This window comes from Malus sylvestris, chromosome 9 (genome assembly GCF_916048215.2).
Source record: "Malus sylvestris chromosome 9, drMalSylv7.2, whole genome shotgun sequence".
Classification (NCBI taxonomy): Eukaryota; Viridiplantae; Streptophyta; class Magnoliopsida; order Rosales; family Rosaceae; genus Malus; species Malus sylvestris.
Genome location: NC_062268.1, coordinates 7,142,843 through 7,165,976, shown reverse-complemented (window position 1 = coordinate 7,165,976; position 23,134 = coordinate 7,142,843). Strand labels below are relative to the sequence as shown.

The 23,134-nt window shown below is 38.0% G+C and overlaps 1 protein-coding gene, 1 non-coding gene and 1 pseudogene across 2 annotated transcripts; all 3 read right to left on the bottom strand.

The window, feature by feature from the left end:
- Positions 1 to 329: 329 nt before the first annotated feature.
- Positions 330 to 3,626, bottom strand: LOC126634589 (G-type lectin S-receptor-like serine/threonine-protein kinase At4g27290). Its single transcript, XM_050305119.1, has 7 exons — positions 2,290 to 3,626; positions 2,055 to 2,177; positions 1,752 to 1,918; positions 1,397 to 1,607; positions 1,042 to 1,279; positions 814 to 964; positions 330 to 724 (listed from the first exon to the last, which is right to left on the bottom strand). The coding sequence occupies exons 1-7, from the start codon at positions 3,548 to 3,550 to the stop codon at positions 410 to 412; spliced, it is 2,466 nt and encodes an 821-aa protein (XP_050161076.1). The 5' UTR covers positions 3,551 to 3,626; the 3' UTR covers positions 330 to 409.
- Positions 3,627 to 4,420: 794 nt separating this feature from the next.
- TRNAY-GUA (transfer RNA tyrosine (anticodon GUA)) lies at positions 4,421 to 4,513 on the bottom strand. The gene is made up of 2 exons: positions 4,477 to 4,513; positions 4,421 to 4,456 (listed from the first exon to the last, which is right to left on the bottom strand). It is a non-coding gene; the product is annotated as a tRNA-Tyr (tRNA).
- A 584-nt stretch (positions 4,514 to 5,097) lies between these two features.
- On the bottom strand, positions 5,098 to 6,961 carry LOC126582649 (G-type lectin S-receptor-like serine/threonine-protein kinase At4g03230; annotated as a pseudogene).
- Positions 6,962 to 23,134: the final 16,173 nt, after the last annotated feature.

Below are 23,134 nucleotides of genomic sequence, written 5' to 3'. Positions count from 1 at the left end.
TTTAACTATAATTTCTAAAAACTTACCCGATCATCAAGCGTTACTGAATCTTCAACACTCTACGACACTGCCTCTTTCCACTAACATTTTCTAACAACTCTCCAAAGATTAATATCCGATTTCTCATAGAAATTAAATTAAGCAGTAGTGGTGATCACATAAGGTTTAGTACTTGAACGAAAACATGTGCAATATATACTTACTATTTTCCAACGACCTTGTTGGCATATTTATGAGACAAGAAGAACCAAAAGTAAGGACTGATTAATGAAAAATATCAGAAAACTATTCCTCTGTAGGCCTTCGGCTCCCACATTACCCATAGAAAAGAGCACAATCCAACATTATATTGAAATTGAGAAATTCTTACACGGTTTTTAGTTTAGAGAAAGGAAACACTAATGAACCATTATCGAGCTTCTGGCATACTAATGGTGACTGCATTATTGGAAAAAGTTGTCGAATTTTGAGAAAAAGAAGAAGAGCCAACATGACTGGACTTCCTCGGCATTGAAAAAGCAGGTTCTTTGATGGGTGGAAGTGATGTAGCTTCATTGTTCAGCATAAAAACTACAGAAGACATTGTTGGTCGATCAGCTGGAGCTTCTTGGACACACAAAATCCCTACATGGATACACTTCAGAGCTTCATCCAGACGGCATGTTTCCCTTACTGACTCATCAATCACCTCCATTCCTCTACCTTCTTTCCATAACTCCCATGCCTAATTTTAACATATAAACAAACCCATCAATCATGCATGAGTCCATTCACTTTCTTGAGATTGAATCAAATCTGAAAAACATTACTTACCCATCCAGCAAGACTAAGCAGCTGTTCAAGACGATGAAAAGCAGAATTCCTCTTTCCACTTACAATCTCTAAGAGCAACACTCCAAAGCTAAACACATCCAGTTTCTCTGAAAAATGGCCGTAAAGTGCATACTCAGGTGACATGTAGCCGCTGCATGAATCCAAGGTAGAGAAGTCAGCAACAAGCAAGTAATTGCATAAGGTTTACATATGAAGGAAAGCACTTACTATGTTCCAACAACCCTGTTTGTATTTGCCTCAGTTTGATCCATCCCGAAAATTTTTGCCATCCCGAAGTCTGAAATTTTGGGGTTCATTGTTCCATCCAACAGAACATTGCTTGCTTTTAGGTCCCTGTGAATGATTTTCAACCTGGAGTACTTGTGGATATAAAGTACTCCTTGAGCAACACCTTCTATAATTCGAAAGCGTGTACCCCAATCCAGTTTTCTATTTTCGGATGAATCTGATTGCACAAACCATGAAGAAGAATGATTTTAATGTTGTAAAAAGGTAATAAAAATGTGATCCCATGGAAGTCAACAATATGAAAGAATTAATGGTAGTAGTGATGAGCATATACCAAACAAGAATTTGTCCAAACTTCTATTGGGCATGAACTCGTAGATCAATATCATTTCCTCCTCTTCAATGCAGCAACCCAAGAGCCTAACGAGATTGGTATGTTGGAGCTTCGCTATAAGCTTTAACTCATTCATGAACTCCTGATGTCCTTGCCCTGACTTCCTTGACAGCCTTTTTATCGCTACTTCTTCATTTTCAGTCAAAATCCCCTGTAGAGGATGAAAAATTCCAGAATAAGAGAGCTGCTAGACTCCTTAACTAGGAAAATTTGGGACATTGTTAAGAAATATACAAAAGATATGATGAAGAACTATTAATGTACTAGAATTTAGAGCGCACAGTGGAAGGGTAACCTTATAAACAGGGCCAAACCCTCCCTCTCCAAGTTTATTAGCTTCAGAGAAGTTGTTTGTAGACGCTACTATACTCCTTAAACTGAAGAGTGGTAGTTCGGTTTCATTCTTTCCTCCTCCAACGCTAACATTGCTTATAGCCTCACTTTTACTTCCTCCTGTGCTCCCTGTTTGAGTTTTATTATAAGAGCACCATTTGTTTGTGTGTTAATCGGTGCATGCTTCTGTGTGTGGGTGTATGTGTGTGTGTGTGAGAGAGAGAGAGAGAGAGAGATGGTGGCAGTGCGTGCAAACGTGCAGTACCTCTGCCTTCATTTCTCAAAGTTTTCTTCCACAATAAATAGCCAAATAATATTGTAAGCAATCCTGCTGTTGCTGAGACTAGTGTTATTACAAGGGACAGCTTATGAACATGACCCTTACCACCTGCAGTGAACAGAAAAGGTACCAACTAATAATCGTTTTCTGACTAACTTTTGCTGTATGCTAAGAATATTAATTGACACAGAAAACAGCGAAAGAAGCCAAACAAACATACCTTGATCAGAGCGGTGAACACGAATATACATGGTTTGCCCAAGCCCATGATTCTCTACAAGATCCGTCAAGTCACCAAACCATGTCAAGCATTTTATAGTACCTTCTTCTGTCGCATTTGAATAGGCATAAGCTGTGCAAGAGCAGTTCCGAAGGCATTCAAATTCACACTCACTCGTTCTCATATTTCCTAAAATAATAGCATGATCTGGCAGTTTCATCTTCTCAAACTTCGAAAACCCTTCCCCTTTATCACATGTCAATGCCTTTTCCCGAACACAACCACCAGGCCAGTCCCCTGTAGCCCATTGTTTCTGAAATTCGGTCCTAAAACCTTTCAAACACTTGCATTGTGAGGAAAGGGGATCACCATTTTTATCACAGGCACCATATGGACCACATCTAGCATAATAGTCACATTTATTGATAGGCTCTCCCCATGCTTCAAACCATGTCTTACTTCTCTCTGTCCACAACAGTAGGTTGAACTGCCCAGTTGGACTCAAAACAGCCCTCAGTTTTACTGAACTATCCGACACACCAAAAGTAAAATAACTCTCATTAGCATCAAAACTGTAAGCAACGTAAAAGAAGCCTCCGCTTTGATTTCTAAAGAATGTTTTTGACTCCTTGTCGAAGTATACAGCACTTCTCCAATATGTAGCATTTGCCTTCCAGGTAATTAGTTGCCTCTGAACTTTGGGATCAATGCCTAAGCTGAACATTCCGTGTTGTGGATCATCAAGTGCTGCCCATGATGTCAGACGCGCTTGTTGACCTGTTATCTTGTTCAGGCTAAGCTTCACGCTAGGCAACAATGTGTCAGAGGGATGATCGAAGCTCTGCCACAAAATGTCTTCTTCAAGTTTTAGTTGAAGGTTTCCACTATCCATCAGTACAGCAGTTGTGGCATTCATTGCAGAAGCTGGTACCGATGCATTAGACGACCAGATAACTAGGTTTTTAGTCATCCCATCTAACACCACAAGATTTCCATCACCGCTAAGCGTTAATACACCTGGAGAATCAAGTGGGATTTCTCTGTTGGCAACCCATACTTTCGGGGTCTTTGGGATTGTGTTGTACCATATACCAAGGAAGAATTTCTTCGAATTTCCGGGACTGAAGAAGCCTAATGCAAATGTTCCACTGGAAGAAATCAAGGTCTGGTCCGTGCTGATAGATTCTCCCGGTACTAAATTGTCAAGGCTTGTACAAACAGATAGGAGAAACATAAAAGCACAAAGAAGAAGCCACCCCATTCAGATACAGAGAGACAGAGGAAGAAGTGTTCAACAATAATTTGTCCCAACAACTAGTGAAAGTGCGCACCCTATTGCAAATGCGCATCATGAACAACCTTAATTTCAATAAATATTTAAGTCCAAATGTCGGTAGTGACAGCAATTTAATAGACAATGTGAGTCCACATGTACTTTTTCATGGTCCCCTATTGGCCCACCCAGCCACTTAATAGGTTCAAAGTGAGTATGATCACCTTCCACTGTGGCGCAAAAAAACTTCAAATATACCTATTACCTACCCACTAAGTCGAGAGATTGTCTCACGCCATTGATTTATCACGTGTGGGGCAAAAAAAGCATCAAATATACCTTTTACCTACCCACTAAGTTGAGAGATTGTCTCATGCCACTGATTTATCACGTGTGGTGCAAAAAAAGCATTAAATATACTTTTTGCCTACCCACTAAGTCGAGAGATTGTCTCACACCACTGATTTATCACGTATCAATCGTCTATTGGTGAATAGTGCCTTTTTTAAACACGTGACAAACATTTATTGGACAGTAATGCCACTGAAACTAAATCTCCATTAAATTAGAGAATTGCACTCAGTGTATCTCAAACAACTCCATGCAAATTTTGGATTTTTTAGAATTTGAGTAGAGATTGCTGTCATAATATCAAACAGTTCGTGGGCAACCTTGTTACCACTGAATTTTGTTGAAAAATGCTGCTAAGAATATAAAATGATCAGGAAAATTGGAAATTTTGACCCAAAAAAAAAAGGGAAATTGGATTTGTTTTCACCCGTTTTTTACGTAAGTTCGACGGTATAAGAAATATTTTTATTAAATTAAAAAAAGAAAAAAAAGTTACCAAAAATTAAATCCGACCTGCCGGATTCGAACCAGCGACCTAAGGATGGCTGAGAGATTATTGCCCACTACAGTCCTCCGCTCTGCCAACTGAGCTAAGGTCGGATTGCTGTCGTTTTGCTTGGGATTTGTTTACAAATAATGATAGAACTTAATAGTGCAATTTGGCAAAAAAATTAGCAAAATGAGAATTAATCGAATAATCAGTTGATTATTACAACGAAATATTGTGTAGTTTATGGGTTGTGTCATAGATTTTTTTGTTTTTGTTAAACGATATATTTTGTTAGATTAGCCATCAACGAGATTCGAACTCACGTCGTCATGCAATGACTCAATTCGTTTTCATCACTGTTGTAAATGGCCACTTGCAGGTTGTGTCATAGATATAATTAAATGATTGCAAATTTTTGTAATTCTTTTAAGGATGATCTAATAAAAATAAGGAGCTCGTTTCATCTGTTGTTTGATAATACATACATTCCATTGAAGTGTATTTTTGCTCGCCGCCCTACTAATTTTCAATAGATGAGTTAGATTTAATCTCCTTATTATACAAATTTTAAATATTAAACACATTTAACGACAATAATGAGTTAGATTAATGTTCATGTTTTTTTTTTTTTAGCAACGGGAAGGGAGATGCGAACTTGGACCTCTTCTCACATTGAACTGGTATAAGGGTTCTGTTAAAGTAATGGTGGTGTTTGCATTGGAGGAATGGTTAACATCACCGGAATTCCTATGAGTTGAAAAGGCAGATTCTTCGAGGTCGGAGGTAACGTAGCTTCAACACCCAGCAGCATCAAGATTACTGACGACATTGTTGGTCGATCAGATGGATCTTCTTGTACACACAAAAGCCCCACTTGGATACTCCTCAAAGCTTCATCAAGTCGGCATGTTTCCCCTACCGATTCATCAAACACCTACATTCTACAGCCTTCTTTCCATAACTCCCATGCCGAATGAAGTTTCAAAATATAAATCCATTAATTTTACATGACCATTCAGTTACTTGCACTTGAAGCAAGAGTAAGAAAACTTTAGCACTTACCCATCTAGCAACGATAAAAAACAGCATTCTTCTTTCCGCTTACAATCTCCAACAACAACACTCTGAAGCTAAATACATCCAATTTTTCGGAGAATTGACCGTAGAGTGCATACTCGGGTGACATGTAGCCAATGCATGAATGGTGGCTGAGAAAGTGAGTAACAGAGACAATTGCATAAGGTTTCACATGAAATGGTGATATACCATGTGCTTCTTTATTTACTATGTGCCAACAACCCTATTGGTATCTGCTTCGGTTTGGTTCATCACGAAAATCCTCGCCATTCCAAAATCTGAAATCTTGGGATTCATTGCTCCATCCAACAGTATATTACTTGCTTTTCGGTCCCTGTGAATGATCCTTAATCCAGAGAACTTGTGGATATAAAGTATTCCTTGAGCAACACCTTCTATAATTCGAAAGCGTTTGCCCCAATCCAGTTTTGTTTTCACAGCTGGATCTGATTGGACAAAACATGAGGTAGAGTGAACAAAGGAAATCAAATGTGATGTCCTAAAAATCAACAATAATGGTGAGCTATATACCGAACAAAAGTTTGCCTAAACTTCGATTAGGCATGTACTCGTAAATCAAGACCATTTCCTCGTCTTCAATACAACAACCCAGGAGCCTAACAAGATTGGTGTGTTGGAGCTCGGCTATAAGCTTTAACTCATTCATGAACTCCTCGTGCCCTTGCTCTGACTTCTTCGATAGCCATTTTACGCTGCTTCTTCATTTTCTGACAAAATCCCCTGCTCCATGAACCTGAAGGTTCCGGCCACTGTCATGCTCCTCTTAAAGATTGCTAACATCCTCTTACCAAATCCAGCATGAAGAACTATTACTACCACCCCTACTTTTTCAACCTCCTTGTATAAATAAGCGTGGCACTGGAAGTTGTTAAAGCACTCTATTTTGCATTCCATCTCACTTTTGGCACTAAATTGCTAATCGGGGTTTCCCACCTTCATCATCTTTAAACTCAAGAACGTGTCGCTCACAGCATTATTGCCGCAAATTGTTGACTTCCTAACACATCGAGCTGAATAATCTCCATTGTTCCAATTATCCAGCGAACTAGGCTTAAAACCAGGTGAGCACTTGCAAACCAAACCATTTTCACTATTGCAACTACCAAAATTACCGCATGTATTATACACGCTGCAACCATCTCTAGGATCTGACCAAATCAAAGACCAAACCTTCTAAGAATCCCACAACAGATACTGAATTTGGCCCAAAGAACTCATAACTAGTCTCGTGGCATTGTACAACGATGATGTGAGATGTGGCACAGAGTCATTATGGACCCAGGTAGAGGTGAAATTTGATGGCATATAAAGAACTGGAGAAGCCATTGTTAACTTAGATTACCAAGAACAAGATTAAGTCGCATAAATCACAAACAAGAAAGCATGAAAAACACTTACACATATATGTAAAGAACTTTGCAATACTACTAACCTGATGAACTGCCATTGGAAGATGCCATGGCTGCTGTCATTCAATCTCTGTGCATTGCAATCTTTCTCCTCTCTGTCAGATTGCTTAAAACTCCAACTAAGAATAGGACTTAGTACTTAATCGAGTGCGCATCTGTGAGAGCAGAGGTTACAACATATATATACAAGCACATATATATCCTTCTCATAACTTGACAAGGATTCCCTATTAAAATCCTTATAGAAAACAACTTATGTTCTCCAACCCTTATCAGTTTTCATACTATAACAAAATCCTTTACAAACAAGGATTTTGCACACAGCTTCTCATAAGGCTTTCCTATTCCAATCGGACTTAATCATTCACTGTCAAAATATCCAATCCCATGTTCATATTCTTACATTCTTCCACTTGAACATGAGATCAATTCCAGACATGAACTTCTCCAATTTATAAGAAGTGATCACAGAGCCTTTTCTGAGAATCTAACGTTATGACTATCACTCCATTGTACTTCAAAATATGGAAACTGAGAACCATAGACCACAACCAAAATGCAGTATTGATTCTAAGCTCACGCATATCCAAACTACAAACATGACTCATAACTAAACTGATATTACCAATTAATCACATAATATGCTCTCACTTTTCAAAAGAAAAGCAACACAATACTGATGATTTATTAACCACAAGCTTAAAACAAACAAACTGCTTTCAAAGCATCTAACAAATCATCCTTCTAAAACAAGTCCATCATCCAAAACTACAAAACCTCAAAACTAAAGTAATGAGTTTTGGGAAAAGACCATTGTTTAAAACATAAAAGTTGAGACTAACAAACTTTAGATAAAACTAAATAAATCAACTCTGACCAAGATAGCAAGCACAGTTCCAGATTAAGCTACTCACATAACTGCAACCTGCAAGTTCTTTGAAACATACCAATTACTCCCACTGATCTAGACTCTTCAACACTCCCATCCGAGATACATGTTTCTGAAATTCTCCAATAGGTAGCGCTTTAGTCAAAGAATCCACAGTCATCAAAATAGTACTAATGTGTTGAACTTCAATCATTCCTTTCTTTACTTGTTCTCTCACTTTAAGAAATTTTACATCCATTAACCTCGAAGCAGAAGTTCTTCTGCTATTTTGGCAAAGAACACGGCTAAATTGTTGTCACAAAACATTCTCACAGGTTTTTGAACTGAATTTACAACTTTCAATTCTAACAGAAAATTCTTCAACCAAATAGCTTGTTTCATTCCTTCAAAACAAGCTACAAATTCGGCTTCCATAGTAGATGTAGCAATGATAGTTTGTTTAGCACTTTTCCAGGAAACTGCTCCACCATTCAACATGAAAATATAACCACCTATCGACTTTCTATCATCCACATCACCTGCCAAATCGGAGTCAGTGTACCCCTCAAGTTCCAAAGATTCACTCTTTCCATAAACCAACATAAAGTTTTTAGTTCTTTGCAAGTATCTCAGAACCTTCTTGGCAGATATCCAATGCGTTTCTCCTGGATTTTCTTGAAACCTTCCCAACATTCCCACTATAAAAGCAATATTTGGTTGTGTGCATATTGTTGCATACATAAGGCTTCCCACTAGAGAGGCATAGGGCTTAGATTGCATTTTTTGAATTTCTAATTCAGTCTTCGGGCATTGATTCTTTGAGAACTTATCCCCTTTGTTAACTGGAACTTGTCCACAATTACAACTCTCCATATTAAAGTGGTGCAACACTCTATCAATGTATCCCTTCTGTGACAAACCAAGCAACATTTTCTGTCTATCACGTATGATTTCGATCCCTAACACATAATGTGCCTCTCCCAGATCCTTCATATCAAAACTTTCACTGAGCATGCTTTTAATTCTTGGTAACAACTGAGGACAAGAGCTTGCTAAAGGGATATCATCAACATAAAGCACCAAAATGATAAACTGTGAGCCAGAAAATTTTATGTAAATGCAATCATCCAATTTGTTTTCTTCAAAACCTTGAGAAGAGACAATCTGATCAAACTTTAAATACCACTGTCTAGAGGCCTGTTTTAACCCATATATCAACTTATTGAGCTTGCAAACCATGTTTTCCTTCCCCCTTTCAACAAATCCAGTAGGTTGTTTCATATAAATGCACTCTTCTAAGTCTCCATTCAGAAAAGCTGTTTTAACATCCATTTGATGTAGCTCTAAATCAAAATATGCAACCAAAGCCATGACAACTCGCATGGAGTCTTTAGAAGACACTGGGGAAAAAGTATCGTTGTAATCAATACCTTCTCGTTGAGTGAAGCCCCTTGCTACTAATCTAGCTTTGTATCTCTCAATTCAACCAAGAGCATCTCTTTTGGTTTTGTATACCCATTTACAACCTATGGGCTCAATTTGAGGGCTAGACTCCACAAGTGTCCAAGCATTGTTTTTGTACATCGAATCTAGCTCTTTCTTCATTGCATTCTGCCATAGAATTGACTGTGAACTTTCCACGGCCTGAGAGTATGAAAGAGGGTCATCAATGTCACCAATGTCAAAATATGCTTCTTGCAAATAGACATAATCACTCATAGTTGTCGATTTCCTAACTCTGGTTGACTTTCGTGGTGCAAACAAAAGTTGGTTCTCAACTAAAACTGGTTGTCCTGAATCTGAAACATATGTAGGTGCAGGTATTTGGTGATCAATTTCTATAGGTTGATCTATAGGAGACTCCAAATCTGCAATTGTTTCTTCTCTTTCAGTACATGATGATCGACGGAACAATGGGACCTGGTTGTAGTTGGTAGCTTCAGAGATATCATGTGACTGATCCACCTCTTCAAAATTAAAGTTTTCTTTTGTCAAATCGAAAACATCTTGATCTTCAAGAAAAACTGCATTGTGTGTCTCCTAGATTCTAGTATGACCCTGAGGTATGTAGAATCAAAACCCCTTTGATTTTTCAGGGTAACCTATAAAATAGCAAGATTGTGTTCTGGGATCCAAATTTCTCTCATTTGGGTTGTAGAATCGAGCTTCAGCCTTGCAGCCTCAAACATGAAAATAGCCAAAATTAAGACCTCTACCATGCCATATTTGAAAAGGTGTTGAAGAGACTGATTTACTTGGAACTCGGTTGAGAATGTAGTTGGCAGTTTTCAAGGCTTCTCCCCACAAGAATCCTGGCAGCTTTGATCTCGTTATCATACTTCTTACCATGCCAATTAGAGTCTTATTCCTTCTTTCTGAGACTCCATTTTGTTGAGGTATGCCCGGTGTTGTATATTGAGCTACAATGCCATTTTGCTCCAAATAGAGTGCAAATTGTCCCTTTTGTTGTCCTGATTCAGTGTACCTGCCAAAGTATTCTCCTCCCCTATCCGATCTAACAATTTTAATGACTTTACCTAACTGTTTTTCAACCTCTGTTTTGTAAATAATAAAGCACTTAAGGGCATCAGACTTTTCAGTAATAAGAAAAGTGTATCCTAGTATAGAGAAATCATCTATAAAGTTAACAAAATACTTGTTTCCACATATTGTTTTGACTGGAAAAGGACCACAAATATCAGTGTGAATGATTTCAAGTAACCCTTGACACCTTTTGGCTTCTAATTTTCTAAAGTTGGTCATTTTACCCTTTAAGCAGTCAACACATTCTGTTGCATTGACAAGATCCAATTTTGGAATTAACTCTGCTTTGGAAAGTTGAAGAATTCTTTCTTTAGAGACGTGCCCTAGCCTTTTATGCCATAAAATATAGGATGTATCCTGTTCTAGCATTCTCTTTAAGTTGATACTAAAAACTGAGTGATCAACATACTCAACTAGACACTCTAGACGCCACAGATTTTCAGACAATAGGGTAGTTCCCAAAATTTCATGAAAACAGTTTTTCTTAAAGATATTCAAACATACATCGTCAGCAAAGAATGCATAACCATCTTTTATAATTTTAGAAGCTACAATCAAGTTTCTTCTCATTTTAGGTACATAGAGCACATCTTTGAGTTGTAAAACAAAACCAGAATTCAGTTTCATGTTGACCATCCCTATGGAATGCACTGCAACCTTAGTTTCTTCCCTAACATAGACATGATACAAAACATTTCCAATTTCCTTTTGTTTTTGAAAACCTCTCAAAGAGTTAGTAACGTGTACTGAGCATCCAGTATCAAACCACCAAGAGTCAACAGGTACTTCACAAAGATTTGACTCAACACAGACATGTACTTGCTCTTTCTCTTTGCTCTTAACATAATCTTTAAAAATTTCATAATTAACTTTTAAATGCCCTTTAGTCTTGCACCAAAAACACTTAAGTTTAGACACATCTTTAGGTTTAGCTTTAAAATTGATAGATTTTCTGGGGAGGTCATTTACTTTAGCAGATATATTGAATTTGTTAGAATTCTTAGTGAATTTAGAATTCTTACCAGGACCAGAAGAACCACCATTGTTGAATGCTCTCTTCTAGATTGCACATAGTTTGCTTCTTCAATCTTCTTGCCTTTCTCTTGCTTTTGCCGGGCTTCTTCTTGCACACATTGTGCAATTAGTTCATCTATATCCCAACTTTTCTCTTGTGTATTATAGGAAACTTTCAACTGACCATACTTTGTGGGAAGGGCTTGAAGGATCATAAACACAAGCTGCTTCTCTCCAATGTTTACATCCATGGAATTCAACTTTTCAGCAGCATCTGTCATTTTCATTATATGATCTCTTATAGAGCCAATACCCTCAATTTTGTAAGTACTAAGCAAATACATGTATTGGCTGACTTCTGCCTTCTCAGACTCTTTAAATTTCTTTTCAATTGCAGCCAAGTAGTCCACAACCAGTTCTGGTTTCTTGATTCCTCCTCTGATGGTATCAGTCATCCCAGCTTCTAAGATGGAAAGTGCAACTTTGTTGGCCCTTGTCCACCTCTCAAAATCCGATCTCTCTGCCCTGGTGCTTTGATCACTTATAACAGGCCTAGGATTATCAATTGCTATATCAAACTCATTGAGAGTCAATAGTAAATTGATATCCCTTCTCCACTTCTTGTAGTTGCCACCACCAGTAAGGATCGGAATATTTGCCAAGTTTAAGCTCCTCATCGATATTGCAGACACTGATGAACATGAAATCACCATATGAACATTTAGAGTTCTGATTTTGTTTTCACAGTCTATTGCACATCAAAGCTTTATAACTATCCATATATACAATCTTAACAACAAACAGTTGATAGGCACATATAGGATCAAGGGTTTTAAAATAAATCATGGACCGGTCACCCTGTAATCAGGACTAACCATCTTTTGTACTGATTTGTTCCATACATCTCAGTTCATGATTTTGATAGCACCAGTAAGTTTGCATAAATTCAAACTAAATATATTTCTTATGAATGATCATTTTAACATGCTTTATTCCAAGAAATCGCAATCAAATTTTATTTAACAGGATTCATATAAAATTTTATTTTATATGATATTTATATTGCTAATCCGAGTTTTGAAGATCACATACCTTTTAAAGAGACAACAATCAACACTTAGCAGCGGAAACATTTTGGACAGGTATTGAACACTCAATAACAAGGTTTGATTTACTCGGATTGCTAATGAACGGGTCAGGATGAAAGGAACAAGATAAAGTCTTCTTCCCAAAAGAACAAACCCAGAAAACCCCAAAAGGAAAACCGAACAGATTTCGAATACCAATAGTCATAATATTCTAACCTTATTTTACCAAAAATGCACCGTTTAGGAAAAATTGTTATGAGACCTAGAACCGGTTTCGAAACCTGATTATGGTGATTTTCAATCGACCTTTGCTTGATTGAATTTTAGAACTTAAATCTAAGGCTCTGATACCACATGTTAACTTAGATTACCAAGAACAAGATTAAGTCGCATAAATCACAAACAAGAAAGCATGAAAAACACTTACACATATATGTAAAGAACTTTGCAATACTACTGACCTGATGAACTGCCTTTGGAAGATGCCATGGCTGCTGTCATTCAATCTCTGTGCGTTGCAATCCTTCTCCTCTCTGTCAGATTGCTTAAAACTCCAACTAAGAATAGGACTTAGTACTTAATCGAGTGCGCATCTGTGAGAGCAGAGGTTACAACATATATATACAAGAACATATATATCCTTCTCATAACTTGACAAGGATTCCCTATTAAAATCCTTATAGAAAACAACTTATGTTCTCCAATCCTTCTCAGTTTTCATACTATAACAGAATCCTTTACAAACAAGGATTTTGCACACAACTTCTTACAACCATTCACTGTCAAAATATCCAATCCCATGTTCATATTCTTACAACCATCTCATCTGAACTAATGAAATTGCCAGAAACTTCGCTTTTCCAGTACCTCACCAATCTTTTCCAGATAACGAATTGGTTTGTTCCCTTTTGATCCTCCTGAAATGTGAAATTCCCGGTTGCAGGATCAACATTACTTGTCCATGAAGTAAGTACTAAATTTTCGTTCATTTTCATGCCAGGAAGAAATGTGTCGATCGGATTTTCGAAACTCTGCCAAAGAATTCATCCCTGAGCTTCATTGCTCACAACAACAAGATTTCAAGTCCATAAGCTTCGAAGTCCTGTTCGAAGATCATCTCTCAAGATTTGTGGACCAGTACATTACCCCGCCACCATCCAACACCTTAAGATTTCCATCTTCTACAAACAGCATGAGCAGCATCCGAAAGTGGCTTGTCTCTATTTTGGCAGCCGGTTTGCGGATTCGATCCATAGTACCACATTCCGATATATCTTCTACTCTCAGAGCTCCTATTAGGAGTAAAAAACCTGAGTTCGAATCTCTCTCCTGATGAAACATAGTATCACATTGGTCATCACTATCAAGCTGCCAAGTATCACGGTATCTTTAGCAATGCAACACAGAAAATAAGTGCATAACAAGAAAGAGTAGAGAAAGAACATACAGAAGAATATGTGATTGGCAGACCAGGTAACGATGATTAACTTCCTGATCTTGATTTCGATCACCATAATGATACAAGTATCTAAGTTAGAACATTTCTCTTAATCTAGGAGGCATACAGTGGAAAAAAAAACTAATGATTAAGTTAATTACATTGTGTGGCTCTAGACATTCACATGTCCTGATGCAATTTTCCATATTCTCAAAAGTACCCCTAGATGGCTACATGTTACCTTTGCAAGCTATGAGCAATATGCTGATAAATTATTGGTTAGATTTGAGTGAAAATTTGTTGCTAGAGTAATAGTTATCAACTTATCTGAAGGTGACTAGGTCAATTTTATTCAACAGTTAGATAAAGCAGTGGATCCACACAAGGGCGAGTGAAGGCTATTCGTAATGACGTGAAGAATGGTTCATGCCGGAAAGCTTAAAAAAATCTTACAAGAGTCATGAAGAGTTGAAAGCGCTATTGCTCCTACTCGCCTTTTTGCTATCCAAGATGTTCCAAAATTTCTAAGGAGACTTTCATACAATGAATCTCATTATAGCTATATTCAAGACAATCAAGCATTGGCATGTGAGAAAGTTAAAATGTCTAACAACGCAAGATTGCCTTGGAATACCGGCAATCCAGCACAATGACATCCCGTTATAAATTTTTTTCTCCAAGTATAGTGTTTTTGCTGTAACTGAGAGCACATTGCGACAATAAAATGCAATTTGAAGGGTTCTTAGTCACAGACCAGATTGAATTATTGGGAAAGCAAAGGCAAGGAGGACAGCCAGGTCAAGGAATGAGGTACGAAGGATATTGTTTAATCTCTCTCATGTCATCTCCTTCCTTTTTTTTCTAGCGACCCCCATATCCTCACTTTTCTTCCTCTTTTTTGTGAGGAAGAATTTAAGACATGGGCTTACGCGGGTTTTTAGAAGAGAATGCTTGGAATAATATCCTTATTCTTCTAAGGAATAGGTATAATATACAACCCTAAGCCTTATCAAATAGGAAAGAATAATTATAGGAGATTACAAAGAGATTTCTCCTAGATTACATGGGATCCATCCTAAACTAAGAAATCCTAAATTATAGGAAACTATACAAGTCAACACTCCCCCTGAAGTTGGTGCATATATGTTAAACATGCCCAACTTGTCTAGAAACTTAGAAAACTTTTCACTTGAAACTACTTTGGTGAGAATGTCAGCTATTTGATCTTCCGTTCTGATTGAAGGTACTTCAATTATTTTACCCTCTAGCTTTTCTTTAATAAAGAACATGTCAACCTCCACATGTTTAGTTCTATCATGTTGTACCGGATTATGAGCAATATCGCGAGCAGCCTTATTATCACAAAACAACTTCATCGGTTGACTATGTTTAACACCCAAATCTTGTAGTAGTAGTTTAAGCCATAAAATCTCACAAATACCAAGTGCCATACTTCTGTATTCTGCTTCTACACTCGACCTTGCTACTACCCCCCTGCTTCTTACTTCTCCAAGTAGCCTGATGTTGAGTGTCTATCATCACTCGAACCGGCCCAGTCAGCATCTGTATAACCTTCAATACTAAAATGACCATTCTTCTTAAATAGAATCCCTTTCCCCGGACTTCCTTTCAAATAACTCAATATCCTCATAACTGCATTCATGTGTTGTTCTCCTGGATCATGCATGTATTGACTAACAACACTCAAGGCATGAGCAAGGTCTGGTCTAGTATGTGCCAAATACATTAATCTTCCCACTGACCATTGATACATCCCTTTATCTACCAGTACTTGGTTTAAATCAATACTCAACTTCATTCCTTCTGCCAACGGAGTAGTCACGGGTTTGCATGCTGACATGCCAGTTTCTTTTAACAGGTCAAGAATATACTTTCTTTGTGACAAGAAGATTCCTAACTTGCTCCTCGATACCTCAATCCCGAGAAAATACTTCAGAGACCCAAGATCCTTCATCTCGAATTATGTACTTAAATATTTCTGCAAGGCTGCATGCTCATCCGAATCATTACCGGTAACTACCATGTCATCCACATATATAATGAGTGCTGTAAGCTTTCCATTCTGACGCTTCAAGAACAACATGTGATCACAGTTGCTTTTCTTATATCCAAATGCTCTCAAATACTTGGTAAATCTACCGAACCACGTTCTTGGAGACTGTTTCAACCTATGCAATGACTTTCGAAGCCTACACACCTTTTTTCTATGCATATCTGGAACGTTACTCCCTGGTGGGAGTTCCATGTAAATCTCTTCTATCAAATCCTCATGCAAGAAGGCATTCTTCACATCGAACTGCTGCAATGGCCAATTAAAATTTGCAGCTAAGGACAACAAAACACGGACTGTATTGATCTTGGCCACAGGGGCAAATGTATCTGTATAGTCAATTCCATATTTTTGAGTGTATCATTTTGCTACTAGTCTAGCCTTGAAGCGATCCACTATCCCATCAGCCTTGTACTTCACGGTATAAACCCATTTGCATCCCACAGGTTTCTTGCCAGTTGGCAATTCTGTGATCTCCCAGGTAGAATTCTTCTTCAAAGACTTCAACTCTTCATTCATTGCTGCTTTCCAACGTGGATCAGCTAAAGCCTCATGCACACTGTTAGGAATAGATACACTAGATAATTGATGCACAAATGACTTATTTGATTTTGACAGGTGACTTGTAGACACATAATTACTTAACGGGTATAACACATTAGACTCAAGGTTGGGCTTACTCATCGGATACCTAGTTTTGCATTTAGGGTCGGCTTCATAAGTAAGTTTAGGAACACCTCGGTTGACGCAATCAGGGAAACGACATGGTGGTGGTGCATGATAGGTTATTGGGACTCAAGATCGACTGTGAGATAGCTGGCAACATAGGACTGTCTGGTGGTGAGGAAACTAGCAGTAAGCTATCAGGCAGTAAGTTATTTGGCGATGTTGAGTCATGTTACACCCGCCCCCAATTTAAATTGTATTTTCACTAAGTTTGAGTTTATCTTGCTTTTAAAATGGTTTTTGGGTCTTAATTTGTGAGCCCAAGGGGCCCACCCCTGGTTTCTGTCCCCAGCCTCCCATCTTTCTCTTCTCTCTCTGTTCTCTCTTTCCCGTATCTCTCTCCATTTCTCTGCAACTCTCTCCCTCTCACCCATGTTCTCCCTCCTTGCACACCCTCATCTCCCTCATCATCAACACCATCAGCTTTCCCTCTCTCTCCCGCCGCTGCAAGTCACGGCATAAACCCGAGGAAGAGCTCCGGCGAGTCTCTGTCACACTCGACATGGGTAGGTCTCAAAAAACAATCCAAATACTTCTCTTTTCATCCCTATAGTCCTTTTCTGACCCGTGGTTGTGATTTTGGACATCAAACCATGAAGAAACACGTCGGGGAGACTTCCCTAGATTTCCGGCGAGAAACTGAAGGCTTTCGAGGCCATTTCCGGCCAAACCATGGCAAGTTGGCCAGCGTGCAAGGTATCAATCTCTTCGTCTCGCTGAGAACTACAACTTTCCTTTTTGTTTCACTCAATTTCGTTGAGTCTTAAAGACGTTATACTCATTTGAATCTTACCCAGTTTCCGGCGAACTCCGAGGCTTTCGAGGCATTTTCCGGCCAAAACATGGTGATTTGGACGTCGTGTGAGGTACCATTCTCTTCGTCTCTTTGAGGGCTACAACTTTTGTTCTTATTTCACTTGGTTTCGTTGAGTAGTGACAAAGTTATGGTCGTTTAAAGTTGGGTGGTTTTCCGGCCGAATTTCCGGCCTTCTTCTTCCTTTGAATCTGATAGCCCAGAAACCCAAAGGCCTTTGGGCCTTTCCCTGCCGAGCCCAACCCTTTTAGTTGTGAGGCCTCTGGGCCGTGAGTGTGTTGTATGCCCTGGGTGTGTGTGTGTGGGTTGTGTGATGTGTGTGTGTGTGTGTCTGTGTCTGTGTCTATGCATGTGTGGTGTGTGTGTATGTGTATGTGTCTGTGCATGTGTGGTGTGTGTGTGTGTGTGTTGTGCATGTGCCGTGCATGTGTGATGTGTGTGCGTGTGTGTGTTGTGCATGTGCCGTGCATGTGTGGTGTGTGTGTATGTGCCGTGTGGGTGTGTGTTTGTGGGGCGGTGTGTGTGTGAATGTGGGTTTGGGGGTTAAGCCCAAACCACCCCTTTTCACTCTATCCTTTTTAACCAAAAACCTTAGGACCCTAAACCCAAAACCCAATAGATCCTAATCCTATTTAACCTAAACCCTAATCCGGATTCAAGCCTAAAACCCATTTGACCTAGTTTGACCGTTGACCCCCGGTCAACGTTGACTTTAGGGTTGACTTTTTGGGTTTTCGTTCGGGGCCCTTATTAGGGTAATTCGACGTCCTGAATCCATTTATGAAGTCCGTTTTCCCAAATTCAATCATTTAAAGTTTTAATAATTGGACCATTTATGTGCTTAGGGGCTATTATCTATGGCATTCCTTCTTCGATAGGTTGCGTAGCTCTTCGGCGGCTAAGTACTGTGAGTGGACCCCTTCTAAAAATGCATGTTTTAATAGTAGAAATGCATACATGGAAAATCATGATTTAATGATTATGTTCTATGAGACGCTTTGAGATAATATACTTACTGAGGCTAGTTTGAATTATTACTATTTTTCCTATAACCCGTGTTCTTATAGAATATCTGATGGATGACGATATGATATTTAGAACATGTTTCGAACACCTCTTTATAGTATAAATGATGGATGACTTTATACTATGAAGTTGTTTTTCAATATATATATGTTTAATGGTTTTGTACTTACCTAGTGGTCCTTTCCGCTACGGGACGTAGGGATAGATTCTGGTTCGTCCCGGGCGATGGTTTGGTGTTGGCATAGAGCCTGGAGTGTGTTTCCTCTGGCTATTTAGCACAGGGACGGGGAGCCGGCATGGGGCTTGAAGTGTATTTTCCTCTGACTGTCTGCTCAGAGACAGGGAGCCGGCATGGGGCCTGGGGGTTATCGGACAATTCACTAGTGATTATTATATATACAAGTTATGATTTGAGAGATTGCACGACATGCTAGGTTTCGGAAAACCTATGTTTATCATTATATATGTGTTTTCATAAAACCTGGGGGTTAGTACGTTGATAACTGTTTTATTATATATATATCAAATTGGTCCACTCATGTTTGTTTTCCGCCCCCTTCAGGAATTAGAATCGAGGCATACAATCCCGGCATCTAGGCACTTCCGCATCGGTATCTTCGAGTCCTCTCTGTGTAGGATCCATCATTTGGTTCATTCAATTTTATATTATTTCTTTCAGTGTTCTAGTTAGTCGTATGCTCTGAACACGTTCATTAAATGCTTATTCTTTATTCTTTTATATTTATAAGTCTTAGTTATCCTTTATTTTCAGCAATTGCACTTAATAAATGGCTTTCGTCACCCTCGGGTGTCGGCCAGCATGTGCCTTTCTTGGTATTCGGGGAATATCGGGATCGAGGCGTGTCAAGTCGTCCCTTTCAAAGGTTTCAGCATTGTTTCCATGTGAATGGTCACCACTTATCTCCAAGACATTACCACTAACAAGGGCAGGTTACCGTTGGTGACACTCACGACAGTTTTGGTGGATAGTTTTAGGGTTTCTACCTGTCTAGAATCACAAGTCATATGTTCAATAGCATCAGAATCAATTATCCACGCATTATTCGTAACAGATGCAGAAACTTTGAAAGCCTTACCATCATTACTTGTATGTTCAGAAGCTACATTAGCCTCGGCAATCAATGCACGCGTTTGTTACAGCGGAGATCACGAGTCGCGTCCCAATTATCAAGATAACCAGGACATTGGCTAGGCCGGCAATAGGAGGAATTGCCAAGAGTTGTGGACCAGTCACTATTAGTCCTACTCTTGGTTCGGTCAGATCGGTTTTGGAAGTGCACAAGTACGGGCTGCCATTGTGAGTTGGGTGCAACGTTTGGAGGTGCCAAATGCAACAGCAGCTATGTAGACCCAAAAACCAATAGTGGCCCAAAAAATTTTAAAAAAAAAAATTTTCCTTTTTTTTTTTTCCTGTCTTCAAACAGCACCTTCACCTTTTGTGGAAATTGACAGCACCTTCACTTTTTCCTTTCCTTCAACTAACATGTTTTAACCCCTTTTTTTCTTCTTTTTTTTTTTTTTTATAAAAACCTTTTCGTCAATCACACTTTGTCCTTTCTTTTCCTCAACCAACAGCAATTCAATGTGATATGCAGCAGAGAATTGTCAGCGCTGCACACCTGGCTACGCGGCGGGTGGTTCTAGGTTCTTGGGTCAACAACGACGACGTCGCTCGCTGGTCGGATGGCACAACACAACTGGATGCGCGGCTGGTGATTTTGTTTCTGGGCACATCGCACTGCTTCTCCCTTTTTTCCTTACCTAGGCTCTGGTACCAAGAAGAGAATGCTTGGAATAATATCTTTATTCTTCTAAGGAATAGGTATAATATACAACCCTAAGCCTTATCAAATAGGAAAGAATAATTACAGGAGATTACAAAGAGATTTCTCCCAGATTACATGGGATCCATCCTAAACTAGGAAATCCTAAATTATAGGAAACTATACAAGTCAACATTTTTATATATGAAATATGAAAATAAGGGATTATTTTTTGTGCTCCGAGTACTTGATATTTATTGTGTTGGCTAAATACCCAAAATGGTTCTTAAGATTTGCATAATCAATAGAAATGGTATTTGAGATTGAAAATCAATAGAAATGGTCCCTGAGATTGTCCACCATCCATGATTTTGGTCTTTCCATTAAAAACTTTTTGGACAATTTTCAAAACTTCGTAACTCAATCGATTCTTAACCAAATTTGACCTATAATATATCAAAATGAAGATAGGAAAGTGTAGAACAAGATTATATCTATTTGGAAGCCCAATGGTTTCCGAAGATGGCCGGAAAATAGCCTAAAAGGTGACTGGTCCATGAGAAAATTGGAAAACTTGCCGGAAACTGGGTGAACTTTAAACGTTCATAACTTCTTCAATGCTCAACAAAATCGAGTGATTCAAAACTAAAATCATGCTTCTTGACGAGATGAACCACGGTGAGTTGGATGTTGAGAAAGGTACTATCATTATCTTTGTCTTGTCGAGAAGTATGATTTTTGTTTTTAAATCACTCGATTTCGTTGAGTATTGAAGAAGTTATAAACGTTTAAAGTTTACCCAGTTTCCGGCGAGTTTTCCAGTTTTCCCGCAGACCAGTCACCTTTCAGGCTATTTTCTGACCATTTCCGACAACCATTGGCCTTCCAAATAGGTATAATCTTGTTCTACACTTCCTATCTTCATTTTGATATATTATGGGTCGAATTTGGTTAAGAAACGATTGAGTTACGAAGTTTTGAAAATTGCCCAAAGAGTTTATAACGGAATGACCAAAATCATGGATGGTGGACAATCTCAGGAACCATTTCTATTGATTTTCAATCTCATGGACCATTTCTATTGATTATGAAAATCTCAGGGACCATTTTAGCTATTTAGCCTATTGTGTTTTAACTGTTAAATTTTTATTTAAAATTATAAAAATCAAAATCTAATTGCTAATAAACTTGAGTACCTGGGAGCACTCAAATTTTTATGAAAACAAACAAGCCACATTTATGTTTTTCTCTTAATTACTTAAATAATAATATGATGATAGAGACCCATGAAGACCAAAGTCAACCTGCATTATTTTCTTGTTTTTGCTTAATTATTTTAATAATATTAACCTTCATGCACGCGCTCACGTGTGTGCAGAAGGTATTTTTTGAATCACGACGTGCTAAGCATGACTTACACGTTTTAAATGTATTTGTATGCATAAATTGACAAAAGGAAAGTCAAATATTTGAAGTAAATGAATAATCTTAGATCGTACTAGAAGAAACCCCTCATAAACCAATTAAAGCAACTGAATTCACATAATAAAATCAGTCTTTATAGAATTTACATTAAGAATAGAGAAAATAATATTTAATAAACAATTGATTGAATCACATTATTGCTAGCCCATTGTGAGGCTAAACTCACTCTCTCCCCCTTAGTGTAGATAATATTGTTTGTTAAAAAAAAATCATTTGACAACTAATTTAATTACATTATTATCCGCGTGCGAAAGACCTTTTTTATAACCGGCATATAATAAATAACTAATTAAATCACAATATTGCTAGCTCATTGTGAGGCTAAGCCCACCCCCCCTCCACCTTAGTGTAGATAATATCGTTTGTTAAAAATACAAAGTAGTATTAAGGTGAGGGGTAAATCATAAAATGATTCTCTAGTGGAGGATAAGTTTTCTGAACAAAAAGTATTGAGCGTTATTAATCTAATATCATTAATTTCGTCACCCAATTGATTAAAATGAAAACTAATGAAAAAGGCTTGAAAACTTTAAGTTTTAACGATAAGGACAAAATAAATGGTAAAGTGAATAGTACCAGGATTGACTTTTTAGTGTAAAAATGTGGTTTTTCGTTAAAGTGAGCAGTACCGAGAGTTTTTCGTTAAAGTTCCCTTGATTAAAAACGCTCACGCACATGCAAGGGCATGTAGCACAGCTCTACATGACAACTATATAATGGACGAATGATGTATTATTTAGGATAGTGGGTCAGATCAAATGAATTGAAAAATATTAATAACCAAATATTACAAAAGTGTGTGGAAAGTACAAATGGATGTGTGAATAGCACTTCCTATTATTTACATACATGACAAATATACATATATATAATATCGATAGTGTCACTGAAACAATATATTAAATGTTATTCTAATTGATAATGTTAATCTGTATACCCTTCAGAAAAAACGAATCTAATTGAACTTTATACTCCAAATCTTTTACCCAACACTGTTGATGAAACAATCCAATAAATCCAATTATAACAAGTTCTTATAGAATTTCTAATATAATTAGAAAAGATTAACCCCAAGCAAAATATGCGGAAATCCCCTTGGAAGTATCAAAGAAATAATACTAACATGTAGAAAAATAAACCTATTCCTTATTTTGTTGCTCTCTTCGATGGAAGTTTTATTTTCCCATAATGTATCCTAATTTTTTACGTCCCAAGCCAAAATATCACAGGTCCCACCTCCTCCTCGACCCCCACAAAAAGAAAGGAAATAAAAAAGAAAAACATTCATTCCAAGTTGATTCCAGGATCAGAAAGAAAAGAATACACAATGAGTCCAAGTCACACAGCAAAGAGGTCAAACTCAAAC